Genomic DNA, 24,223 nt, shown 5'->3' with positions numbered 1-24,223 from the left:
GAAAGGCGGGAGTGGGCCGGTAGCAGGTTTAGAATTTGAGTGATTCGACATAGCGCACATGAAGAACATCATTGTCAGAACATGCTACAGCCACGTTGTAATCTTTACCCGGAAACGTATGCGGTAGCACTACGTGTTTCGCATTTCATGAAGGCGCAGTGGTGCCTTATCATCAATTATGTGGTTCAGACGCTTGTTTGGAAGTTGTTCTTTATAGAAGCGTATGCCGTTATCTATGTTGCACGCGTCATTTCAATGTTTGCACTGTTCGCTTCACTTTGCTGTGTGCTTGTAGCTACTACATTGCGAGGTGGGGGAGGGGGGGTACGAGCCATTGCATTTGGGGGTATGATCCTTAGATGATGATAGTTTCCTCTGAACGTCATGTCACGAAGAAATCCCGGGATCCTAGCCAAAGTCAACTTCGCTCTAATAAAGGAGAGTTCTTGTCGCACTTCTCCGGCACTGTAAACAAATTTTCTGGTGGATCTGTTTATATAGTATGCGCCTTTGAGGCTTTTCAACAGGCTTTTATAAGTAAACTGATCTTCGTTACACAAGAATGTTCCACAAATGTAAGGCTATAAGTTTGAATATCGTTCCGATAGAACATATAAACATTGCCTTTGCTGGTCAGTTGTAGGCAGAGGCGTTGCTTGATCGATCAGTCTGGCATAGTGCCTGTGCAGTATCTAAATTCGAGAAGAAGTTTTGTTGGAAATCTGACAAACTTACAGGGTGCTTATCGATCGGCGAGATATGAAATAGCGGACATTGAACGACCTGTTTTTGATGGCGACAGAGAAACGTTTGAACCTTTTTGCAGCGGATTTTTTCTGTCTCACATTGTAAGCAAGCAGAAGGGAAATGGGGCTGCCGTGTTCCTCATTGCCGTGCTTAGAAGGTTGATCAGGTGAGAAGCACGTCCTATATTTTATCGCGAATAGGTAGTCTATTAGAATCTGGATAGCATCCACAGGTCGTCTGACATCTGCGAACCACCAAAGGTGATAGCGACAGCCTGCGTAAGATCTTTCCGTGCTGCGTGCATATGTCTTACACTGCACCAACGTTGACGCGAAGATGTCTTGAGGTGGGTGAATGTAAACTTGTACGAATACAAATCGAATGCCCGTAATAAGTATCAAATATCTAATAAAATAGGGAATAGTAAACAGCGAATGCATATAGCATTTATAGCAGAAATATTTATTTTTCTATAGTTAGGTAGCACTTCTGTCCTAAAAAGTGCAAAAAAGAAAGTTGCTTATTAAGCGAAACAGGACAATGTTTAAACACAATACTCCTAGTTATCAATAAAAGAATGCACGAGTAGCCTCTCGTTAACTTTAGAGCCTGGTTACAAACAAACTATCCACGAGACAATGGCTGCTGTATGGCTAGTTTGCCAATAAATGCCAAGTAAATGCTGAGTTTGTGCAGCGCGAAGGGTCAAGACCCCAAGGACCGGTGAGGATGAGGGCCGACTTTAATTATTCTCTTCACCTACTGCAGCTGCCTTATTCTCTACACGTATCGTGTTTCGCACAATCCCAACAATATAGCAGCGGCTATGACGTTCGTTATTTTTTTTCTGATCGTTTGTCAGCTAACACTAGGATGTTCTTTGCTAGTTAAACAAAAGCGGGAATCACGTACAAAAGAAAGAGCATGCCTATCGCTACACTGGCTGTACAATACACATGGTGGATAAAATTCCACCAAGTTGTGGCCGGATATATATTGGCTGCTTGAGAGTGAGAGCATGAGAACCTGACCTTATAATTAGGAACGCATTTGGAGGTAACCTGGCAAATCACTGCAACCTATGCGGGTGCACACCTTACTCAGATAAGACGGTCTCTTTAAGATATCCAAAATAAAAAGCAGAAATAGAGGCTGTTGAAGCATCCCACACAAAGAAAGCTGGTGATCTCTGCGTTAGGGGGCGCCATTAGCGTTAATATTTAAGCTAGTAAAACAGTAAAGCTAGGGAAAACACGGAACTCAATTTATTAGAATGTGAAGACATCTGCCCAGCGGTCAATTTAGGCACCACTGGCCTCCTTGAAGCCCTTGGGTTCCGCGGGAGCAGGGTACATGTGAACACCTCCGCAATAGAGATTTTTAAGAGGCGATTGGAAGATTAGTGGAAGAAAAGTAGGGAAACGACAAAATAAGTAGACGTACAATAATAAAGTTCGTAATAGGGGGTCAGCAAATTTAGTTGTGGGAGCTCTTAGTGTTTCTTTTCATTTTTTCTTTTTGATCCTAGGTAGGATATTAGGCAGAATAATAGCAAGAGCTTGATGGCGCAACCCACCGCCCCGTTCCTAAAGAGACACTCATAACATCCATCCATCCATCCATCCTTAGCGATACAGAACCGCAATTTCTTGAGCTTCATCTCTGATGTGCATTTGTAGTCTGATAACATGTCCGCATGTATGAAAGTTTGATAATGGATGGATGGATGGAGGGATGGATGGATGGATGGATGGATGGATGAATAGATGGATGGATGGATGGATGAAATTTACTGCGGTCCTTTAAAGCATGCCTTAGCGCACGGCGGGCCGCTCCCACGTCGGGACAGAGAGGCCGAGCTTCTCCGCAGCTGCGCGGGACCATTGGACAGCCCATAACTGTTCTTCGAGGTTGGAGCTGCGTAGAACTGCATTCCAGTGCGATGAAGTGTTGATTTCATTGCAGCGTAACGCGGGACACCGCCAGAGCACGCGATCTAAGTTCGCTAAGTACTTTCATATTGCGCGTGCATTTGCTCTCTGAATTTCTGGGTAAATCCCGTTACTATGTAGGGGGGTTTGGATATGCCCCCGTCGTAGAAGCCTTATTGTTAGAGCCTGAAGTCTATGGAGTTTAGAATGTGGGAGGGGGTAGATCCTCGGAGCCAAGTAAAGGTGCTTATTGAATTCGATGTACAAGGAAGGCTACCAAAATGATATAGTTGGAAATCAGCATCCGTTTATATCGTACATGTTCGTCTATGGCCTGTCCATTTACTACAGTAACTCAGTTTCCAAGAACAATGCACCATTTAGCCCGGGAATGCATTCTTTTGGCCAAGAAAAACTCAATGTTTATGAAAAAATAAAAAAAAACTGTGGAAAGACATGCAAACGGTAGGCACATGTAGAAGGCGAATAGCAACGAATGAATCGCAGGTTGTGGCGTAAAAGATAACTGCTACATCACCAGACTGCGAAAACACTAAATGACAAAGAAGCAGGAGAATTACATGTTGTTATCGAGGATTCCGCTGTGAAACCGAAAACAAAGTTTGCATTACTCGTTTTGTTGCATCATTGTTTCATGGGTGTGGTTTATAAAATTCTTCTTAGCTGTGGCCAGTTCTACGTAGAGCAAACGGGACGGTGTATCAATCAGAGGCTAATGGAACATAAAAGGTCGTTAACCGGTAGATCGCCTTCTAATCTTTCGCTACATTGCCGAGATTGTAACTGCATGCCAGAGTTAGATGAATGCGCGATATTGTACAGGCATAAGAATGGAGATACGCGTCTTATGGTAGAGGCGTGGCATATCTATAATGGTGGAAGTGCGTGCGTGAGTCAGCCTTCGATTACTTTACGTAAGGAAGAGAGTAAGTGCCTTAACAGTTATCTCTCACGTCGACCGGCACGTGTACCCGACTGACACCTAGTGTTACCATTCCTGAGCATGCGCAGATGAGTTTTGCGTCTTCTTTCTTTTTTGGCCTCAGTGCTCCCTTCAGTTGACAGTCGGCGTTCGTGTTGTCCACTTCTCTACTCTTGTGTCCTGTCTGCACGCCTCACTTCTCTTTTTTTGCATAATGAAACGTAGACTGTTGGGCCAGTTTGTGCAACATGTAGTGTCGTTGAGCGAAAATACGGGTGGAAAGAAACGGAGTGGGCAGGTTGCAAGTTGTGTGAGTTGTAAGAGATTAAGAGCATTAGGGCACATATTTTTTTAAGTTGTAGCGAAACTATGTAGCCTTAGTTTAACACTTCATAACTCAATGTCCTCAGAGGCATCGAAGCCATGCTTTTAGGATGAGATACGCCTTTTAATATTACTACTGCAACAAATTGCAGGACGTGCATCCCACTTTTCTTCGTCCTCATGTGGTTTTACCTGCTCCCTCGTTTTGTCACCGGACCGGACACCGAGAAGTTCTTCCAGAGATTTTACTTGGAAATGGAGCAACACTGGTGGCATTTCCTCGTTCAGATCCGAAACTTTTTTGAACTGAAGAGCGAGGTGAGCTTTGCAAACGACCTTGGTGGAACTTTGTACCACACACATTTACGGGAACTTGCTAAGTTCATTTATGAGTGTTCAAGAAGCTGTACGTAGGCAATCTAAGTTACGACGAGGTTTCTACGGTCCTATCTGCAATATCGTCAGCTACGTCTCTCAGAACTATTCTGGCGGGTGCTGAAAATTTTCAGAAAGCTGCTAAAAATAAAGGTTTTCTCTTCCACAAGCCGGATAATATTTTCTAAATTTTCCTGGTTCCTTGTGCTTAGAATCGGGATATAGGTTCAACTTGCCAATATATGGATACATTTGCTGTCATGAAAAGTTAGGACATGTGGTCGTCCTACTACAAAAGAGAAGCCCTCATAAATAAATAAATAAATAAAAAAATAAATAAATAAATAAATAAATAAATAAATAAATAAACAAACAAATAAATAAATAAATAAATAATAATAAATAAATAAATAAATAAACCATTCAATAAGTCAATCGATCGATCTATCCATCTTATGTATCTATCGTTCTAATTTATCCTAAGGATTATATTAGCACATATATTAGGGTCTGTTCCCCCGAAAAACAATAAAGACTTTCCTACGCTTAAGGCACACTCGCTCCTCGTTGCATGGCTTTTTGATGTCGCAGTAGCCAGTTTTAGTCCTATATTGAATGCATATTTTACAGCAAAAGTGTTAGTGAAAACAGAAGCGCGCCAAAACGTTTTATGCGTGTTTTTACAATGTCCTGGTAGACCTATATAATTCACGGAGTTTGTATTCAAGAGAATGTCGCACATGTTAGGAGTATCTTGCAGTAAAATTTCAGAGTATGTAGCGCAATCGGAGCTAAATGAAGATTCCTGAACGCTCGTTTCTGGCCCGTTTAGAGTCGTTAGATGAAGCTCTTACGAAGCTTCCCGCTGCTCCGAGAACAAGAAGTGGCAGTGATGTCAGATTCATATACAATAAGTGCTATATAATGCGCGACGTGTATCGCGAGATTGAAGTGGGTAGGTTATTTACAGCGTTTTTAGAACATTACAAATTGAACCATTCTACAACCTAACTAACGAGCATATGGGACAACCTGGTTGATGCGCATGCGAAGTTAAAAGGCTGTTGGTAAAGTTAGGCCTTGGTTGAGGATTCCTTAAATAAATGCTCAAAAATGTTGCGTTCGGACAAAGTTGCAAGCAAGTGAGTCATATGGAACCAAAATTTGAAATTGTCCGGTTTATTACTGGAAGCTGAAATTCCCAAGCGGCTGCCCGAAAGAAACAGCTTGGCTCGGAATGAACTGTGAATCTGTAAGGTCGAAGAAATCTGCAGTCATATTGTTTTTATTCTCATGAGCCTTCAAAACCCAATATAACGAATACATGTCGAACATGTATCTGGTATTAGCTTGATTTATTGTGAGTGTTTAGGGCTAGGCGGAATCTTCCGGATCAGTTGTTGGTTTACAGATTTTTTCCTAAAGTGATCAATGGTGCATGTTTTTCAATTTCTTTAGGACACATTCGCACATATCTGGTACTTATCGACCGACTTCCAACTCTTCGTGGTCTCGCTTCTAACATTGCTGACATTTAGAAGGTGAGCTGCAAAGATCGTATTCGTTTTACATTCACGTGATTTCCCTTTACTGTAGCATGATGTATCCAGACATGTCTATTGAAATGTTTTGCTTGACGGTTTCGTTTGCTTCGAGGGTCCTTAGGCAATCTTAAACTTGAATTACTCTTGTGTGCATGTTCCCTGCGGGGACACTGGTGTAATCATGATGATAAATATTGACTAAAACATTTATGTTCTCAAAAATGAAATAATAGGTTTGATTTGAAGTGACAGCAAGAAAGATGTGTTTTTAAGAGGAAGATTTAGCTAAGGGGCCAACTCTGACTTGTCTTTTCAAATATATGGTAAATGCAGAAATACTTTCAATAGACATATGATGTCTATCATATGTTGTTGCCTTTGGAGAGAAATGCTGCTGCTTTTAGGAGAGAAAGTGAAATTCTAGCGGCTATAGGAAGCATAAGTTTAATTTAGGACCTGCAATTTTTTTACAAAGAAATGCCAGAAATTGGTCATTTTTTAAAAAAGCTGAAGCACGAACTTTGCAGTTCGCAAACGTGCCGCAAACCAGGTACCGCAGCTCTGTAAACTGCATCTGTTAGATAATTCATAGCGGACTAGCTCGATATCAGAGTTTGCGGTTTACGTAAATTTGTTACATATTTACGAGGGTATTGAAAAGCGCTTCTGGCAAATTAGTGATGTTCATTTTCTTTCGGCGTATGATGCATCACTATTGTTACCTTAGGTGTATTATTGCGTGCAGTATACTGAACTGTGGTAAGTTTTTCATTCCTGAGTGACAAAGTTGCAAACACTGAACTTTGAAAATATTTTTAACACATTGCTGACATAAATTGAAAATTCAATTCGAACAGTTACTACATTTAAACTTTTTTCTATATATGTAAGAAATCTAATCAATTCGGCACATTGATTGGCGAGAAAAATTACTTCTTTCGTCTCATGCTTTTAGACAGGAGCTCCCGAGATAAAACTTCCTAAAAGACCCAGTAGAGCTATCGCTAGACCTGAACAAGGCTGGGAGTGACTTTCGTTGATATCTGAGCGGATAAAAGGTTCGTTTTGTCACTTTATTATATGCAATGAAAATGTGGACGTGAATATGGCAGTTCAGGGGTGATCGTGAATCTCCGCGATCTTCCGGCCAGCTGCTGGCATTTTTCGCAAAACTAGTTTTATGACTCATCACCTGATTAATTTCCATTGCACAGTTTCCTGATAAGCTGGAACAATACAAGATGTTGGGGAAAAGCGCTTGCTTCCTGGAATGTGCTTTTTTTGCGATTTATTTAGCAAAGAGCGGAAAAACGAAGTCGAAAAATACGAGAACCGTGGATACAGGCACTTATGTTCATTATTGTTGACTTTACATAAGTAGGAGGCTTAATTTTCGGACTGATGGGCTAAATCCTAAATACCCATAGATTGAAGTAGCTGCTGACGTGCTACCAGTAGTCTATGGAAAGATGTTCTTTGATAGCGTTCGTGCCTGTCATGGATATTCTTCAAATGGATATGAAAACAGTATCGCTTCTAGCGCCACTTCTGGAACTCTCAATGTTGTTTGGGTATTATTCCTGGTTTCCGAGCGCTCAACCTCTTAACCATTCTGAACATTATTGTACAAGATGATTTCCCTCAGGCCTGAAATCTACCGTGCGCTCGTGTTCTAAAGGGTTGCAAGTCAGCATGTCGGAGCAAAAATGAAACGAACATCATGGCTTTACCTTTTCCACGCAACTTTCGCTCAAAATATTTGTCCCCAGCCCGTACTAAGTATACTCCTGTTCGAATGGACAGTTCACCAGCACACATCGCAAGTATGCGGCAATCAATCAGACCACCGCAGGGCACATCCTTTTCCGCACCACATTCGTGCTAGATGATTTCCATCAACCGGTCTTCATACTCTTGTTTCATAGTGAAAGAAATCCATATACTGGTACGCTTGCTGGGCTAAAGGGACAACCGGTGACTCCCTCGTGTTTTGGCGCACCATCATTACGCAAGTTGATTCCTTTGAGCCAGTTCCCAGAAATCCAGTTCCAAAGACAAGTAAACTTGCATGCAGAGAGCATGTTAGCACCATAAAGACAATTCTTTTCGCGCATAACCTTTATACAAAAGCCAAGTCAGTCCTCACCACTACACTTCGAAAGAGTAGAATGTCTACATGTGGAGAGCGCGTGATCATCATCAGAACACTTCGTTTTGCGCACAATCTATATGCAGAATAATTCCTCCAAGTCAGCTCCTATCAAACCAGTCGTAAAGTCTAAGAAACCTGCTTGGAGAGATCGCGTGACCACCATCACTGCAATTCTTTTCGCGCGCAACTTTCATTCAGTATAATTGCCCTCACCAGTGAGAAATTTCCAGCACTCTTCTTGCAAGGGTGGCTAATAACATAGTGAGAGTTCCCGCGGCGACTGTTGTTTCCGATATGGTAGCAACCTTTCCAGCACGAAGTTATTTCGCACGAAGTGCAGAGACATTCGCTTAGTGATGAGGAGGTTGTACCGGCACGTATAGAAGCTGGTGAACCGAAGCCCTGAACCAATCTACGGATCGCGCCACGTCTTGGAGGCTCTCCCACAAGCATCGCTTAGCTAATTGGTCACGACTTTTTCAGACCGTTCAACTCCACTGCGAGTGGTAGACACCCGAAGTCACCGACTAGGAAATTTCGCAAATATCTCTTTTATTTTTTTTATCGATCTCCAACTTTGTAGCTATCACTTCCCTCCAGCCGTAAAGCCAACGCTATTCCTTTACGTGAAAGTGGTGCTTCCAGATCAGGATATGAAATGTAGAACGCCTTGGTATCTTCATAGAGGAATTGCGTACATGATAACTAGTTGTGGTGTTGTGTGTTCGTGTTTGTATGTGTGTGTGTGACATGCTCACACATTTTTACGTGTAGACAGAATAAGCGAGTAAGCCCTTCCCTCGAATATTGGGGCATATTGAGCCTTCCACGAAAGGACGTGAACCGTCCAGCCTGAGCGCCTGTTTCATTACATGCTGCGCCAACCATAAACCGTGACTTTGCCTGAAAAAAGCCATCTTCCAAGAAGGAGATGACAAGCTGGACTTGAGTCTTTCGGGAACAGAGATCCATCATCGCACTTTTTGGCGGCGTCCTTTGTCCATGGCGAGTCTGAATGTTTATTACGTCTTGAAGCGTCCCGAGTGATTGAAGTAAAAGCGTGGCCACGTTGCCCAGTACTTCAGTTTGACAAGTGCAGTGAAATACGAACAGCAGACTTATGCACCGATAGTGGGCTGAACGTTGAGGTCCTATGTATGCATGCTGATCGAGCGTTGGCAATAGGCTTCATTCTGCGATCCCTGTGCGGCATCCTAGCGACCTGTGTTCTCTTTATGCAGGTGGAAGCCTGTGGCCCTGGCATCACTAGCCATGCTTTCTCTCCTAGGCTGCGCGATCGCAACTTGGACCGTGGCCAGATTACACCTACTACCGTTCATAATAGTTCCTCACCCTCACTACACGTAAGTATTTCTCGTGTAAGAGAGTGACAAAGACAAGTAAGCAAAAACATGCGACAGGTTTTTTTGAACAGAGTTATTGCGAAACTACCAGACGGCAGGATGTTTTCTTGTCCATAAAAGATAAGGCAACACCTATGTTTGCCTTCTTATCTGCTCAGTATTATGACGGAAATATTTGTTTTCCTGAGATAAGAGGAGCACGAGAAGCCGAAGTGCGCTATATCATGGTTCTCAATCGCGTGTATCCAGGAGAAAGAAATGAGCATTCTTCATCAGGACAAAGGAGCCGCTCAAAGTGACAGTACGCACCTCTAGCGGGCATATTTAAATCAGAAATATTTCATTTAAAAAAACAAAAACGAAAACGTGGGCAACACATCAGCTGTTATTCACATAGCTGATCACCATTTTAAGAAATGGACAGAACTGCGATGAGGTTTGTTCCAACGAGAATTTCTTTTAAGTTAGATTTTTAAAACGACCAGTGCAAAACTTTCTTCTGTCGACTCCAGGTATTTCGGTTCTAATGAAATCACGATAGGTAGCAGAATTATGCGAAAGATTGAATTGAGAATCGGAGGCAAAAACTAACATATGGTGACGGTGTAGGAGATTTGAACCGGTGTTTAATTAAACGCAACAGCGAGGGCTCCGAAGCACGGTATCGCAAAACAGTCAACCTCGTCTTCCGTTCACGCGCTGCCGGCCCTTACCATACTGTAACATAAATCCCAGAGGGAAAAATCGCCGTGCCGGTGCTGGATAAGGTATATGGCACTAGGCCGAGTAGTAGGACTTGAGCCTCCGTAGATGTACAACTTCTGTAGCCGGAGCCACCGACACAGCGCGGGCTACCACAGGGGAGACTTCGTATGTCAAGTCAGTCACTTGGCGCACAACGCCATAGGGCCCAACGTAAAGGAGGAGTAGCTTTTCGCAGCGGCGCATACCATACTGTAACATAAATTCCAGTGGGAAAAAGCGCCGTGCCGGTGCTGGATAAGGTATATGGCACTAGTCCGAGTAGTAGGACTTGAGCCTCCGTAGATGTACAACTTCTGTAGCCGGAGCCACCGACACAGTGCGGGCTACCACAGGGGAGACTTCGTATGTCAAGTCAGTCACTTGGCGCACCACGCCATAGGGCCCATCGTAAAGGAGGAGTAGCTTTTCGCAGAGCCGCATGCGACGAGAAGGTCGCCAGAAGAGGACCAGTGTGCCAGGATCGAAGTGCGCATCTCGGGGGTGGCGACGATCATTAAGCGGTTTTTGGAGAGAGTGATATGCGACAAGACGATCACGGGCAATGCGGCGGGCAATTTCGGTGCGGGCAATGCATCCAGGACGTAGGAGCAAGTCGCAGATGAATCTGTGGGGAGCAAGGAATCAAATGGCAGGAGTTTGTTGCGGCTATACAAAAGATAGAAAGGTGAGTAAGCCACAGTGCCATGGTGCGAATAGTTACAAGCGAAGGCCCCAATCCCGATGATCTCCGACACATACATAGCGAGCATGTTAGTAAGCATGTGCTTGAGGTGCTCGGTCAGTTAATTTTGGGGGGATTGTAAGCTGTCGTGAACTGATGATGAGTGGTGCAGGATTGTAGAAGATCGCCAATGACTCTGGCGAGCAAGCAGCGGGCACGATCCGTTAGCTGACGAGGAGCACCGTGTTGTAGAATGACATCTCGACGGAGAAAATCGGCAACATCGCTGGCGCGGCTCGTGGAGAGGGCTCACGTGATAGCGAAGCGAGTCGCGTAATCCGTGGAAACTTCACTTCGCTTCACTTCACTTTAATACCTTAAAAACCCCATTAGAGGGGTATTACATAAGGGGTGGTTAATAAAATAAACATTAGAAACAGGCGTTCATCTTGAGATATGGGTGACAACAGCTTCAGTAAAGGCAGATGGGCTTGTAATGGCTGCGATGGCGTGTGGAAGGCCGTTCCAGTCCCTTGATGCTCGAATAAAAAATGATGTTGAAAAGTGGTGGTCCGGGCACGTGCGCGTGCAACTTGAAACGGATGACCGGTGCGATGAGATATGTATGAAGGGGGCGTGATGTACGGTGGGTGATTTAGGGAGCTGAAAAAAAAATGAGCGGAAGAGAGAGAGGGTGGCAACCTGTCGACGGAAAGAAAGCGTTTCCAAGCCGGTTTGCGCTTTCATCGATGAAATGCTGATATCGTATGAATATGAAGATTGAATGAACCTAGTAGCGCGATTTTGCACAGCCTCAAGTGCATTTATGATATAAATCTGATGCGGATTCCAGATGGGAGATGCATATTCAAGTTTCGATCTTACAAATGATTTATAGGCCAACGCTTTTACTTGTTGTGGGGTATGACGCAGATGTCGTCTAAGAAATCCCAGTGATCTATTAGCAGCTGAGATGATGTTAGTAGCGTGCAAGCGCCAGGACAGATCACAAGATAGGATGACACCGAGGTATTTGAATGATTGGACTGATTATATTGGAACATCAGCAGTGGTATAGGTAAATGTGTGGGGGTTACGGCTGCGAGTGAAAGACACGAGTTTACATTTGTTAGGATTTAGGTTCATTAGCCAGCGATTACACCATTCTCGTACGTTATTGAGATCATTCTGGATAAGTGTGTGGTCAGATGTGTTAGTAACTTTGCGGTAGATTACGCAATCATCTGCAAACATGCGAATCTTACATAATACATGCGTTGGTAGATCGTTAATGTAAATTAAAAAAAGAAGTGGTCCCAAGACGGATCCCTGGGGGACGCCTGATGCTACGGGGAGTCTGCTAGAATAATGGTTATTAACACAAACAAACTGAGAGCGGTTAGTCAAGAATGCTTCTATACATTTTAGTACGTTGGGACGTAAATTTAACTCAGACAATTTTAGCAGCAAATGTTTGTGGGGAACTGTGTCAAATGCTTTTGCAAAATCCAGGAATATGGCGTCAGTCTGAAGGTTACTGTCAAGGTTAACATGCAGGTCGTGAAGGAAAATTGCCAGCTGTGTTTCGCAAGAGTAGCCTTTTCGAAATCCATGCTGACAAGGGTGAAAAAAACAGATTGAGTCTAAAAAGTTCATGATATGCGAGTATATGACGTGTTCCATGATTTTGCAGGGGACACTAGTTAATGATATAGGGCGATAATTTAATGGGGTGTCTCTGTTGCCTGATTTGAAGACTGGAACGACCTTGCCCACTTTCCAGTCGGATGGTAAGATGCCTGTAGAGAGTTACTGTGAAAACAACAAAGTTAGGTACGCAGCAGATACATGGTTAATATTTTTTAAGAGCTTGGAATTAATGTCATCTACACCTGCTGACGATGAAAGCTTGATGTTATCAATAATCGAAGTGATTCCATCTGCCGAGAATATAATTGGCGACATACGCGCAGTTATGTTAGTAGATGTGGGAAGATCTGGAGTTGAAGTCTCGTTAGTAAATACAGAGAAAAAGGCTGCGTTAAAAATCTCAGCACACTCGCTGTCGCTGACCACTTCGCCATGTGGATTTAACACGCTGATCATGCGCGCCTCCTGAGGGTTTATTATTTGCCGAAATTGACGAGGGCTTTTAGTAAGCATTTTAGGCAGTTCATCGTGGAAAAAGGAGAATTTAGCTTTCCGTATAGCCCTCAGATAATCGTCCTCGGCTACAAAATATTTCTCCCAAGCAGAGGGGTGTCCGTTTAGTTTGGCTGAGCGGAAGAGACGTTTCTTTTTGTTTTCAAGTCGCTTAAGCGTTTTAGTGAACCATGGTTTGTTACGACTTCCGCGAAATGTTATTCTTGGTATGAATTTATCAACGAGATCACCTAGTTTGTTTTTAAATATTGACCAGTTTTCATTAATAGAGCGCATAGAACATAACCTCACGAACGTAGGAAGAAATGTGCTCAGATCACTATTAATGGCATCATAATTACCTTTATTGTACAGGCGGATTGTTTTGCTGATTAAATGGCGTTTCACGGGCTGAAACGAAAATGTGGCGTGAATTACTTTATGGTCGCCGACTTCAGGTAGATATGCTATTGATGATAAGCTTTCCGGATTACTGGTTAGGATGAGATCTAAGATGCTAGAAGTGCTCAGTGCAACGCGTGTAGGTTCTGGTACAAGTTGGGTTAAATTAAAATTAAGGCAGAAATCCACAAAATCACTGGCAGGCTCACTGCCCATACTTATGGGGACGTCATTGCACCAGTCTATTTGAGGAAAGTTAAAATCACCAAAAAGGAGGATTTCTGCTTGCGGGTGTTGATTAGTAAGGTCACTCAAACTGTTATTAAGTTTAAGTGAGAAATCTGGAGTATTATGCGGAGGCCTGTAGCAAACACCTAGAATTAATGTATGGGGGGAAGCATGAATAATTAGCCGTAATACTTCAAGATCAGAAGTGTTTTTGGCTACGGAGCACGATAACTGCTGATGCACAGCAATCAGTACACCGCCCCCCCGCATGCCTTTGCGATCCTTTCGGTAGACATGAAATTCCGGTAGGTCGGCTAGTACTTCTGTGTCTGTTATATCTTCTGTTAGCCACGTTTGGGTTATCACCATTATATTACTGTTGGATGATAAAACAAGGTGGGAAGAAGCGTCACGTTTGGGAAGGAAACTGCGTGCGTTGGCAAAGGTTACAGACAATGATATGTTAGATTTGGGCTTGACAGTGTAGCAGAAATTTTTACGACGGGGAAATTGCTATATTATTTCTTTGACAGACTGCGTTTGCTCGTCGTAGACGTAGCGCTTATGACCCATATGCAGTGTTTTGAATCGCAAAGAACAAGGTAATGATTTGCTTTTCGCGAAAGTTATAAGGTGCCTGCGAGCGTTTTGTACGGAACGAGTGAAATCCTCTCCAACGCTGAAGCTGGTTCCTTTGAACTTGCGGCCGTTAGAAAGAATCAATTCTTTTCTTTTATGGAAGGTGAATTTTGTTATGACAGGACGGTGGCGGTTAGTACCTGTGCGATGACCGAGACGATGTGCGCGCTCAATTTCCTTCAGCTCGATGCTAATATTAAGATGATCGTGGCAGTGCTTGATGATAAGTTGCTCGGTCTGGGCAAACGCCTCTGATCCAGCTGATTCAGGGAGGCCATAAAAATAAGATTATTGCGTCGTGACTGGTTCTCGGCGTCATCAATACGCGCTTCAAGCCTGTGTACCACGGTGGCCACTTGAGCGGTAGACGTTTTGACGGCTTCAAAGTCGGAGCGCAGGGAGACAAGATTTTGATAATGACCCTCTAGGTCAGTCATGCGTTTTCCCATATCAGCAATAGCTTTGTCCGTCGACAATAAATGAACTTTCAGGTCTTCAACCTGACTGATTAATTTTAACTGTCCGGCAGACAAGTTCAGACAAACCGCAATCCATCGGTTGCCAAGTGCTGACACAGGGATAGATTCAAGTAGGTCCAAGCCAACACGGAAAAACGACTCGCAGGGAATGCCGATCGGCTAGAGTAGGCCATCTGGACGCGAGGAGGGTCTATTGGGACGTTGACAGCACTCGCTGGTTGCAACGTATCGTTGAACGGAACGGTTAAGGGCAGGCCAGAAGAAGTGCCGACGGACGCGGTCATAAGTGCTAGCGACGCCTAAGTGGCGAGCCCGTCCGAGCGTAGGTGTTCCCGAAAGACGATCAGAATCTCGGTGAAGTTGGGGTCAAAATTACGCCTGTACAACACACCACACTGTCTTATAAAACGAAGAGTGGGGATGGGGGGTAGGAGGGTTGTGCTATGAGGCGATGGATGATAGATCGTAAGCAGGGGTCACGACGCTGCTCAATGACGATGTTGAGAAAATCCGTAATGGATAGAACACTGGCATCAATGTCGTCGTCGGTGAGATCAGGTGGGCAAGACGGAGGTAGAGACAGCTAGTCGGCGTTCTGATGCAGTCGCCCTGTACTATGTCAAAGAAAAGGGGTATTCCTGTAATTCTAAAGCGCAGTCGCTGAGGCGTCCCGCAGGGTCTTTCAGTGAAGATATCCAACAGAGTACATTGTGATCCGTGACCACAGAGAAGTGTCGCCCGTAAAGGTAGGGGCGAAAATTCGTGATGGCCCACACGACAGCGAGGCATTCACGTTCGGTAATGGAATAATTCTGCTCAGAATGAGATAGGAGTCGGCTATTATAGGCAATAACGAGGGACAATCCATTCTGTCGTTGGGCAAGAATGACCACTCGCATCTGTACGAACTTTGGTTTGCACGGCCTGGTCAAAGTGAGTCAAAATGGGCGGATTCGCGAGTCTAGTAACAAGTTCGGTAAAGGTGGAGGCTTGATCAGGTCCCTACAAAAAAGAAACGACCTTCTTGAGAAGACCAGTCAAGAGGCGGGCGATGTCCATGAAGTTCTCGATGAAGCGTCGAAAATAGGGAGATAGTCCTATAAAGCTGCGGAGGTCATTCGACGAGCCCTGAAGCGGGAATTTCTTTACAGCACGGACTTTGTCAGGATCAGGCTGTATGGCGGCAGCATCGACGACGTGGCCAAGGACCTTGATGGGACGACACCCGAAGTGGCATTTAGCAGAGTTGATCTGTAGACCGGCTTTTCGGAAAACGGCAAAAAACGGTGGAGAGGCGATGAAGATGGCTTTTGAAGTTGGGCGAATAAAGAAGAACTTCATCAAGATAGCAGAGGCATATCGACCGCTTAAAATCTCGAAGAAGAGAGTCCACCATGCATTCGAAGGTGACAGGGGCATTGTAGGGCCCAAACGGCATGACTTTAAATTGGTAGCGGTGTTAAGGTGCAACGAAGGCTGTTTTCTCGGGATCATGTTTGTCAACAGCAATTTGGCAGTACCCAGAGCGGAGGTCAATGAAGGAGAAGTAACTGGCGCCGTTCAAGCAGTTTAACGCGTCTGCGGTCGGTGGAAAGGGTACACGTCCTTCTTGGTGACCTTGTTTAGATGGCGATAATCCGCGCAAAACTTCCAAGTTTGGTCCTTTTTCTTCGCCAATACGATTGGGGAGGCCCAAGGACCAGAAGAAGGCTGTACAATGTTATTCTCAAGTATTTTGTCGATTGCGTTTTGTATGATGGCACGTTCGGTTGCTGACTCACGTTAAGGCCTCCGGTGAATGGGAAGTGCATCACTTGTGCTTATGCGATGCGAAATAAGGTTGCTCTGGCCCAATGGACGACCCCCAAAAGATATCTTGGTACGAAGCTACGAGGGAACAGAGATAATCAGCGTAATCAGGTCGCAGGTCAGGGGAAATCATTGGGCGTAATGGTACCTCATACGTGGAAGTTGAAGACGACTGCGCAGCAGTCATATCAAGCCGAGCATCAGTAGCCAGTGTCGAAACGGTACAGGGCTGCAAGGAATGCAGCGTCGCTAGGGAAATATCGAACGGAAGAACTTGCGTTGACGAACTGAAGTGCAGAATGGGAAGGCACACTTTATTATTCCGAACTGTAACAATGGTGTTGGGTAACGTGGCATGGTGGGTTAATATTAAGTGTTTATAATGTACTCTGCCGCCTTCGACAGACTAGTTCATTGCAGTATTACAATAACTATACGTTTCATCATGGTCCAGTGGCCCAAATGCATCCAACTGTCGTCGGTGTTGTCAATATCCTCTAAGCAGGCAAGTCGTCGTGGTTATTGCAGGACAATTATCTGCTGTCACTGTCACCTTCGAGGGAAGCTGTCACACTGTATGATAAATTTACTGTAATTTTAGCTTTTAGTAATCGCCGCTCATGCAAGGAAGCGCCAGTGTTACTCGACTTTATTGAACCAGTATGCTTTTTCACTAAAACTAAGCAAGTTTTCCTTTCATAGCAATGCATGGTGATTCGTCAGAATTTTCCAGTGCAGTCGAATGACTCAAAAAGTCTAATTAACAGAGATCGAGGGAATGCGAGTCAACCGTATTTAATAATATTCAACGAGTATTGACTAACTAGTTTATAAAAGAAATGGAGTATCCAGTCTTTCTACAAACTCCCCACCTAGTCCACAAGTTAAACCATTTTTTATGCTAGCACAATTTTTTCTTTGCTCCGGCTCCCCTGTCTTCATGTGCAAACACAGCGCAGATGGTGTTCACGCAATTTAAGGCAACAAACGTATCTAAATGCATGGTGGCCAGTCTACTCAAAATTCTTAGTGACGCCATCAATGCCTTGTGCACCTGCGTAAATTCCCCATAGTTAAACAGCTTCTCTGTGTATGAGAATCGGCTGCTGGACATTAACTCGCGGACTGACCAAAAGGGTGACCTTTCGGTAAAAATTCGAAACTTTCTTACTTTGTAGCCTAATCTGCAGTAACTTGCTATGTGTTCTGTGAAGATTTTTAACCACGGTAAACTTCGCGGGGACAAAGTGGCTCATGCTATCGGACTGTGGTTGGCGAATTTCCAACAGATTGGGATGGGCGCTGATAACAGACTGTGGAGAATGGTGGCATCGGCGCTTGGGCTGGCACTGATACTGCGACGTATAACTTTTGTTGAAAGTCATCGTAATTTGCGCAATAGGAAGATGATATAGTAATCTATGCCTGGGAAAGCCGACATAAAAACCAAACATTGTCATTTACTTGCAAAATGAAGAAAAGAAAGTGCAGATTTTATTCACTGTGGCAATCGAAGCAAGCGAAGTTTTCTGTGGTATTTGCTTTGATTGACAATAATTAGCAGTGTTGTTGACGGTGAATGCTTAATTTATTCAGCATTTTGTAAAATAGGAGAGTGGTCAGTTGATGGTAAACGTTATCTTGTGTGCACCCGTGCTGTGTGCGCCCGCGTAGTACACCGAACACATAGCGAGACCTGTTTGTTTGAGGCGTTGTTATGCGCCATTGTTTATAACCTGCGAGAAGGCTAGCGTTGTCATTGCCTCACACGGTGCATTGCATCGCGGCAGACGATTATTATTATTATTGGAGCTTATTGGCGGAAGGGTACTGTGGCAGAGGCGTCAAATTTTATATGAATTTTCGGGCTGTACGTGCCAAAACCACAATCGGGTCGTCAATCGGAGGCACGCCGTAGTGGTAGACTGCGGTTTAGTATTTTGACACCCCTGGGTTCTTTAGCATGCAAGAAAATCTAAGTGCACGAGCGTATTTGTATTTCACCCCCCGTCTATATGCGGCTGCCGCGGTGGGGATTGAACTCATGATCTCGTCCACAACCATAGGCACAAAGCTACGGCTTCCGTACTGGCGACTAGACGCTACGGTACTTTAATGCGACTTTGCGCCTACACGCGCTGCGACAGTTGTCCGCTTGTAAAATTTGCATGGTATGAATTTTCCATAAATTGCAGTAGCGTACCGGGTCGTACGTTAAAGAGAAAGAAAGCTTCGCTTTAAAATCTTGTCCAGGACGAGAAGACAAGCTTTCATTTAGCGCAAGAAGTGCCTGGGAATGAATTGCTCATTAAAATAGGTTCAAGAACGGAATTATACAGCACTGACAGACAGCGATATGTAAGAGAGTCGGGAAGTATTTTATGAAATCAATTTCACGCTTTAGCCTTGACGCACAAACTCAAAGAGCTCATACGTTGGCGTGGGCTGCCTGAAGGACGCCAACCGAAGCCAATGGTAACCGCATTCACGAAATCAACTTTTGGTAAAATCGTGCAGACTCCATCGCGTCCTGCGGGAGTCGGTGTAAGCGAATGATTGCTGTAAGCGAAAGTGTGGTAAGCAGGCAGGACGTATTGTTGTATCTCGACAACAAACACGCAGAGGACTTGGACTACGAACGCGCACCGCAGTTGTCACACAGTACACCTACTGACCCGTTTCGCGAAACAGTTTGCTCTAGAGAAACAAGATGGCGCTTACGGCAGCCCCCGCACGTTGCCTTAGCGAAAGCGCACGGATACGAAACCATGAACTGTCCTGCCCTGCTTCTGTGCAATCAGCTGTCGAGAATGCAACTGGGTTTTCGATAACGCACTGTGCTCCATTCATGCTGCAAAATATGGAGCGGTGGAGTGAAGATGTATGCAGTAGTTGGCTGGTAAAATTATGACCGGCGTATTAAGGAATGGGATGAATCTATGTCTCCAAGTTCACGGGCCACTCTTACATAAGGACTGCCTGTGTTGCCGGCTCTCCGCGATGCACGTCTCCCCTCGATGACAAAAAAAAAAAAAAAAATCACGCATCCGCCAGTGTTGCAGCGCCGACCTCCAAGGACAGGACTTCAACCCCGAACGTCTGCACGAGTGACTACCGCTGGTTATACGCTGAGGGAGTCAATAGCGCCGTTTCCTGGCATACAGTAAGTTTATCGTACGTTACCTACACACATCCACAGCAACTCACTCGTGAAATTACGCCCATTATATCGCAAACGTATCAAGAATAGGTGAACTGGCGCATACCTAATGAATGCGCCGAAGCATGTGTGACGGTGACTACACCGACAGCAGACTAAACTTCGAGGATGAACGTTTCGTAATGGTCGACACAGCACTGTAGTTTCGTGGATGCTTCTTGGGGGCTCACGGATAATTTGTGGCGACGCTAAGCGAGTTCGAAAGGACATTATGCACATGCAGTGCCACGCAACGGTCCAAAAGAGTTCCTCACGTCGCATTTCCTGTCTATCACGCTCCTGCCATGTATATGCACCCTGTGAACCTCCTTCTAACGCGGCGTTTAAGACAGCAGCAGCATCAGGAAAGTCGAAGGAAGAGAAAAAGAAAGCTTCACTTTAAAAAACTTGTACAGGACGAGAAGACAAGCTTTCATTTAGCGCAAGAAGTGCCTGGGAATCAATTTCTCATTGAAAGAGGCTCGAGCACGGAATTATACAGCACCGACAGACAGCGATATGTAAGAGAGTCAGGAAGTATTTTATGAAATCAATTTGACGCTTTAGCCTCGACGCACAAACTCAAAGAGCTCATACGTTGGCGTGGGCTGCCTGAAGGAACGCTAACCGAGCCAATGGTAACGTAGTTCACGAAATCAACTTTTGGTAAAATCGCGCAGACTTCATCACGTCCTGTGGGAGTCGGTGTAAGCCAAGGATTGCTGCAAGCGAAAGTGTGGTAAGCAGGCAGGACGTATTGGTGTATCTCGACAACAAACGCGCAGCGGACTTGGACTACGAACGCGCGCCGTAGGTGTCACAGAGAACACCTATTGACCCCTTTCGCTAAGCAGTTTGCTCTAGAGAAACTAGATTGCGCTTACGGCGGCGCCGTGCACGTTGCCTCAGCGAAAACGCACGAATACGAAACCATAAGATGTCCTGTCCTTCTTCTGTGCAATCAGCTGTCTGAAATGCAGCTGGATTTTCGCTAACGCAGTGTGCTCCATTCATGGTGCAATATATGGAGCGGATGTGTGAAGACGCGTGCAGTATTTGGCTGCAAAAATTGTGACCGGCAAATCAAGGAACGGAATTAATTTGTGTCTCCAAGTTCACGGACCGCTCCTAGAAAAGGACTGCCTGTGTAGCTGGCTCTGCACGATGCACGTCTTCCCTCGATGCGAAAAAAAAAGAAATTCACTCATCTGCTAGCGCATCCGTCATCACTCATCGCTACCTCCAAGGACAGGACTTCAAGTCCGGCACGTCTGCACGAGTGACTACCGCTCGTTATACGTTTAGAGAGTCAGTAGCGCCACTTCCTATAATATAGTAAGTTTCTCGCACGCTAACTTCACACATCCACACCAACTCACACGCAAAATTACGCCCATTACACCGCCAGCGTATGAAAAATTAATGAACGGGCGCACACTTAATCAACGCGCCGAAGCAGTGGTCACGGTGACTACACCGACAGCACACTAATATTCAAAGCTGAACGTTTCGTAATGGTTGACGGAGCAAGTGACTAGCGATAATACGTACGTACTTCCTATAAGCTATTAAAGCGTACAGAACATATACGTATAACCTTGTATAACGTATAACATATAACATTGTGACTAGCAAGAATAAACCTATCGCGACTGAGCACGCGCGCGAACGATCAGGCATAAAATAAACCATCAGATAGTGACCACGCGGGGAACTTCATTGAGTCAGAAACGTGACAAGCCGCTACTTAAAGGTATTGCGAAATAAAGAACAAAGACCTAAACACGCTGGTACTCATTAATTCATAACCGGAAATTTGGGATAGCCATGAACACATTTTTAGGCCCACTTGTATTACAAGAACGTATACGCTGCTCGCGCAGCTTGGACAAAGCGTATTGAGCTCGGAAAGCGCTTACATGTCCTTTGAAGCTGTAGCCAAAGCTACGCGTGTCGTCCGCGAGTCACCTTCTATGACATCCGCCGAAACAAAGGCTTGCAGAGCCGCATCGGCGGCTCAACTTTCATGCATTTCTTTCAAAGCATTTAAGGACCAGTCCTATTCTGCGGGGACTTCAATGCGCATAACGTTACGTGGGGCAGTAGCCACACTGATTTTAAAGGCAGGTCTTTAGAAAGGGCTACAGACTCATGCGGCCTTGTTGTGCTCAATGATGGACCGATTCCCTTTTTAAGAGGCTACAATTACGCTAGTTGTCTTGATCTTACTATAGCCTCCCCTGACCTTACGCGCGGTATTAGATGGTTTATTAGATGGATTATTACACGGGGCAGTGACCACTACTCAATTCTCATAGCGCATCCCCTTATGTATCCGGCACTGTCTCCAAGTGTAACTGAACTTACTAATTGGCCACTATTTAGATAATATGATTCTGCGGTACTGAACCAAGTAAATGACCTGGACACGTTCATGTCATCGGTACTAAGTAATTACTCCAGGGCTATGCGATGCACAACTGTTCCGGAGGGACAAAACAGTGTCGACGCAGACTATAAACGACTCCGAGCCGTTAGACGCTGAGCAGAGCGTCGGTTTCAACGTTCCGGAAGGCTTCAAGATTATAAAGAAAGTCAAGCTGCACACAGAAAACCTAACCGGGACATGCAAAAAACTGGGACAGCAACGGTGGTGCGAGTTCTGCACGCCACTTACCCCCTTCACTCCCTTGCCGAAAATTTGGAGATTAATAAATGGCCTTGGCCATCCGGTATCACAATGTAGTCCCTTCAAAAGCCTTTCTACAGCTCTTGGCATATCTGAACGTGAAATTACAAACACGTTCTGCCCAACACTAGCAAATAACGCAAATCCTCTGTCAATTCAAGATCAATCTATCTTTTCGGTGCAGCAACAGATTGAAAATGCTTGCAGTTTACCTCATACCCAGTTGGATATTCTGTTCTCTCTAAATGAACTGCAGCACGCTCTCTCGAAGACACGCCAAAGAACAGCGACTGGTCCTGACAACATCTCTTATTGTACCTTGAAAAACCTCGGCCCAACAGGCACATCCACTCTCCTACACAACTTCAACAAAATGTGGGAGGAAGCATATGTTCCTATGAGTTGGAGGATCGCTAACGTAGTCCCATTGCTAAAACCTGGCAAAATGCCACTGTCTCTTGACTCCTTCCGTCCTGTTAGTTTAACTAACTGTGTTTCAAAGGTAATGGAAAAGATGATCGATATTAGAGTGAAATGGTGGATAGAATCCTGCACTTGTCTACCAGATCAAATGGCTGGCTTCAGAAAACGCAGATGTACAATGGACTGCATCTTTGACTTGGTAACGTTTGTTGACCACGAGATTAGCTGTGGGAACATTGCTGTTGCTGTGGTTATTGATATTAAAGGAGTGCTGACACAAAAATTTGAAGTCGAGATAACTTGTGAGATTGATTTAGTTGGTCACACACACATCGTCTATAAAATATCATCGGCGAATACCGCTTAGAACATATTTAAAATCAATTTTAAGGTACGTGCGCACCGCCAACCACAATACAGAACACCTCGCGACATTGACATCACGCGGGATTTTAAATAGCCAAGAAAACGCTATGTCATGTGGCTACGTCACAAATTTTCGTTGGCTGCCATCCGGCTTACATGTACTCTTCTCCTCTGTTGTTGCTTGTTCTAGCTGTTGTACTTGTAGTGGAACGCTCTCCGTGTCGCTGCAACTGCATTGTTTGTCGTGTCCATCGGGATATTTCCCACACTATCAGCTTGACTGCGCTGCCACAACGTTCAACGCCGATTTGTTGTGTGTTACCATTGATCGTGGCCGATGCGAGGGTTTTGTAGAGGTTGGTCCTTGCCATCACCGGCCGCAATATCTCAGTCGCTAAGTGATTGGGCACATCTAAAGCTGAGACACATGGTGCGATTTTCCGTGCGATCTGTCGCATGCGGCGGTTCGGGACACACGGTACGAATGAGCGAGCGGCGGGTAGCTCCGCCCAGAACCGGTGCCCCTGCGTGGAAGTTCGGAATTCTGCGTAACTTCGAACAGAAAGTGAAAGCAACCGTATTTGCACAGCTATCTTCTTTGAAACAAACGATGACAATATAAACACGTCTATGCGTGCGCTGTAGACGTGTTTCCGCAAGGCCACGTTAGCAGTATCGGATCCGTCGACAGCCGCCGATGGCCAGGAGCCGGCAGGCATAGCTCGCTGGGCCATCGAATCCGACACCGGTTGCGCTTGTGACACGATCGCTTGCTGCTCGTATAACGAAGCGCGTATGTTAGTTGGCACAACGTGCACATAGTTATGTCACGCTTAAATTACAGCATATTTGATTTCATTGGCGCCAACAGAAGAGAACGAGCATGCCATGCAAGCTTCCGATCACAGGGAGACGATGTAGGCCTAGCTCGCCGGCCGTCTATCCGGGGTCGAGGGTCCTTGTGATGCGTCCGCAGCTCGTAATTCAGCGCCTAAATTCGTCAGCACAATCAATGCCTGAACATTTATGTTTCTCTTAAGT

At 44.9% G+C, this 24,223-nt stretch overlaps 1 protein-coding gene across 1 annotated transcript in view; it reads left to right on the top strand.

Moving 5' to 3' along the window:
* The window catches only part of LOC135910939 (nose resistant to fluoxetine protein 6-like), a 63,142-nt gene that overhangs the window by 29,057 nt on the left and 9,862 nt on the right, over positions 1-24,223 (top strand). The window contains exons 9-12 of the mRNA XM_065443010.2: positions 827-913; positions 4,098-4,263; positions 5,779-5,861; positions 9,258-9,380. Coding sequence (XP_065299082.2) covers positions 827-913; positions 4,098-4,263; positions 5,779-5,861; positions 9,258-9,380 — 459 coding nt within the window. The remainder of the gene's footprint in view (positions 1-826; positions 914-4,097; positions 4,264-5,778; positions 5,862-9,257; positions 9,381-24,223) is intronic.

This window comes from Dermacentor albipictus, chromosome 2 (genome assembly GCF_038994185.2).
Source record: "Dermacentor albipictus isolate Rhodes 1998 colony chromosome 2, USDA_Dalb.pri_finalv2, whole genome shotgun sequence".
NCBI lineage: Eukaryota > Metazoa > Arthropoda > Arachnida > Ixodida > Ixodidae > Dermacentor > Dermacentor albipictus.
This window is presented reverse-complemented; position numbering and strand designations above follow the sequence as displayed.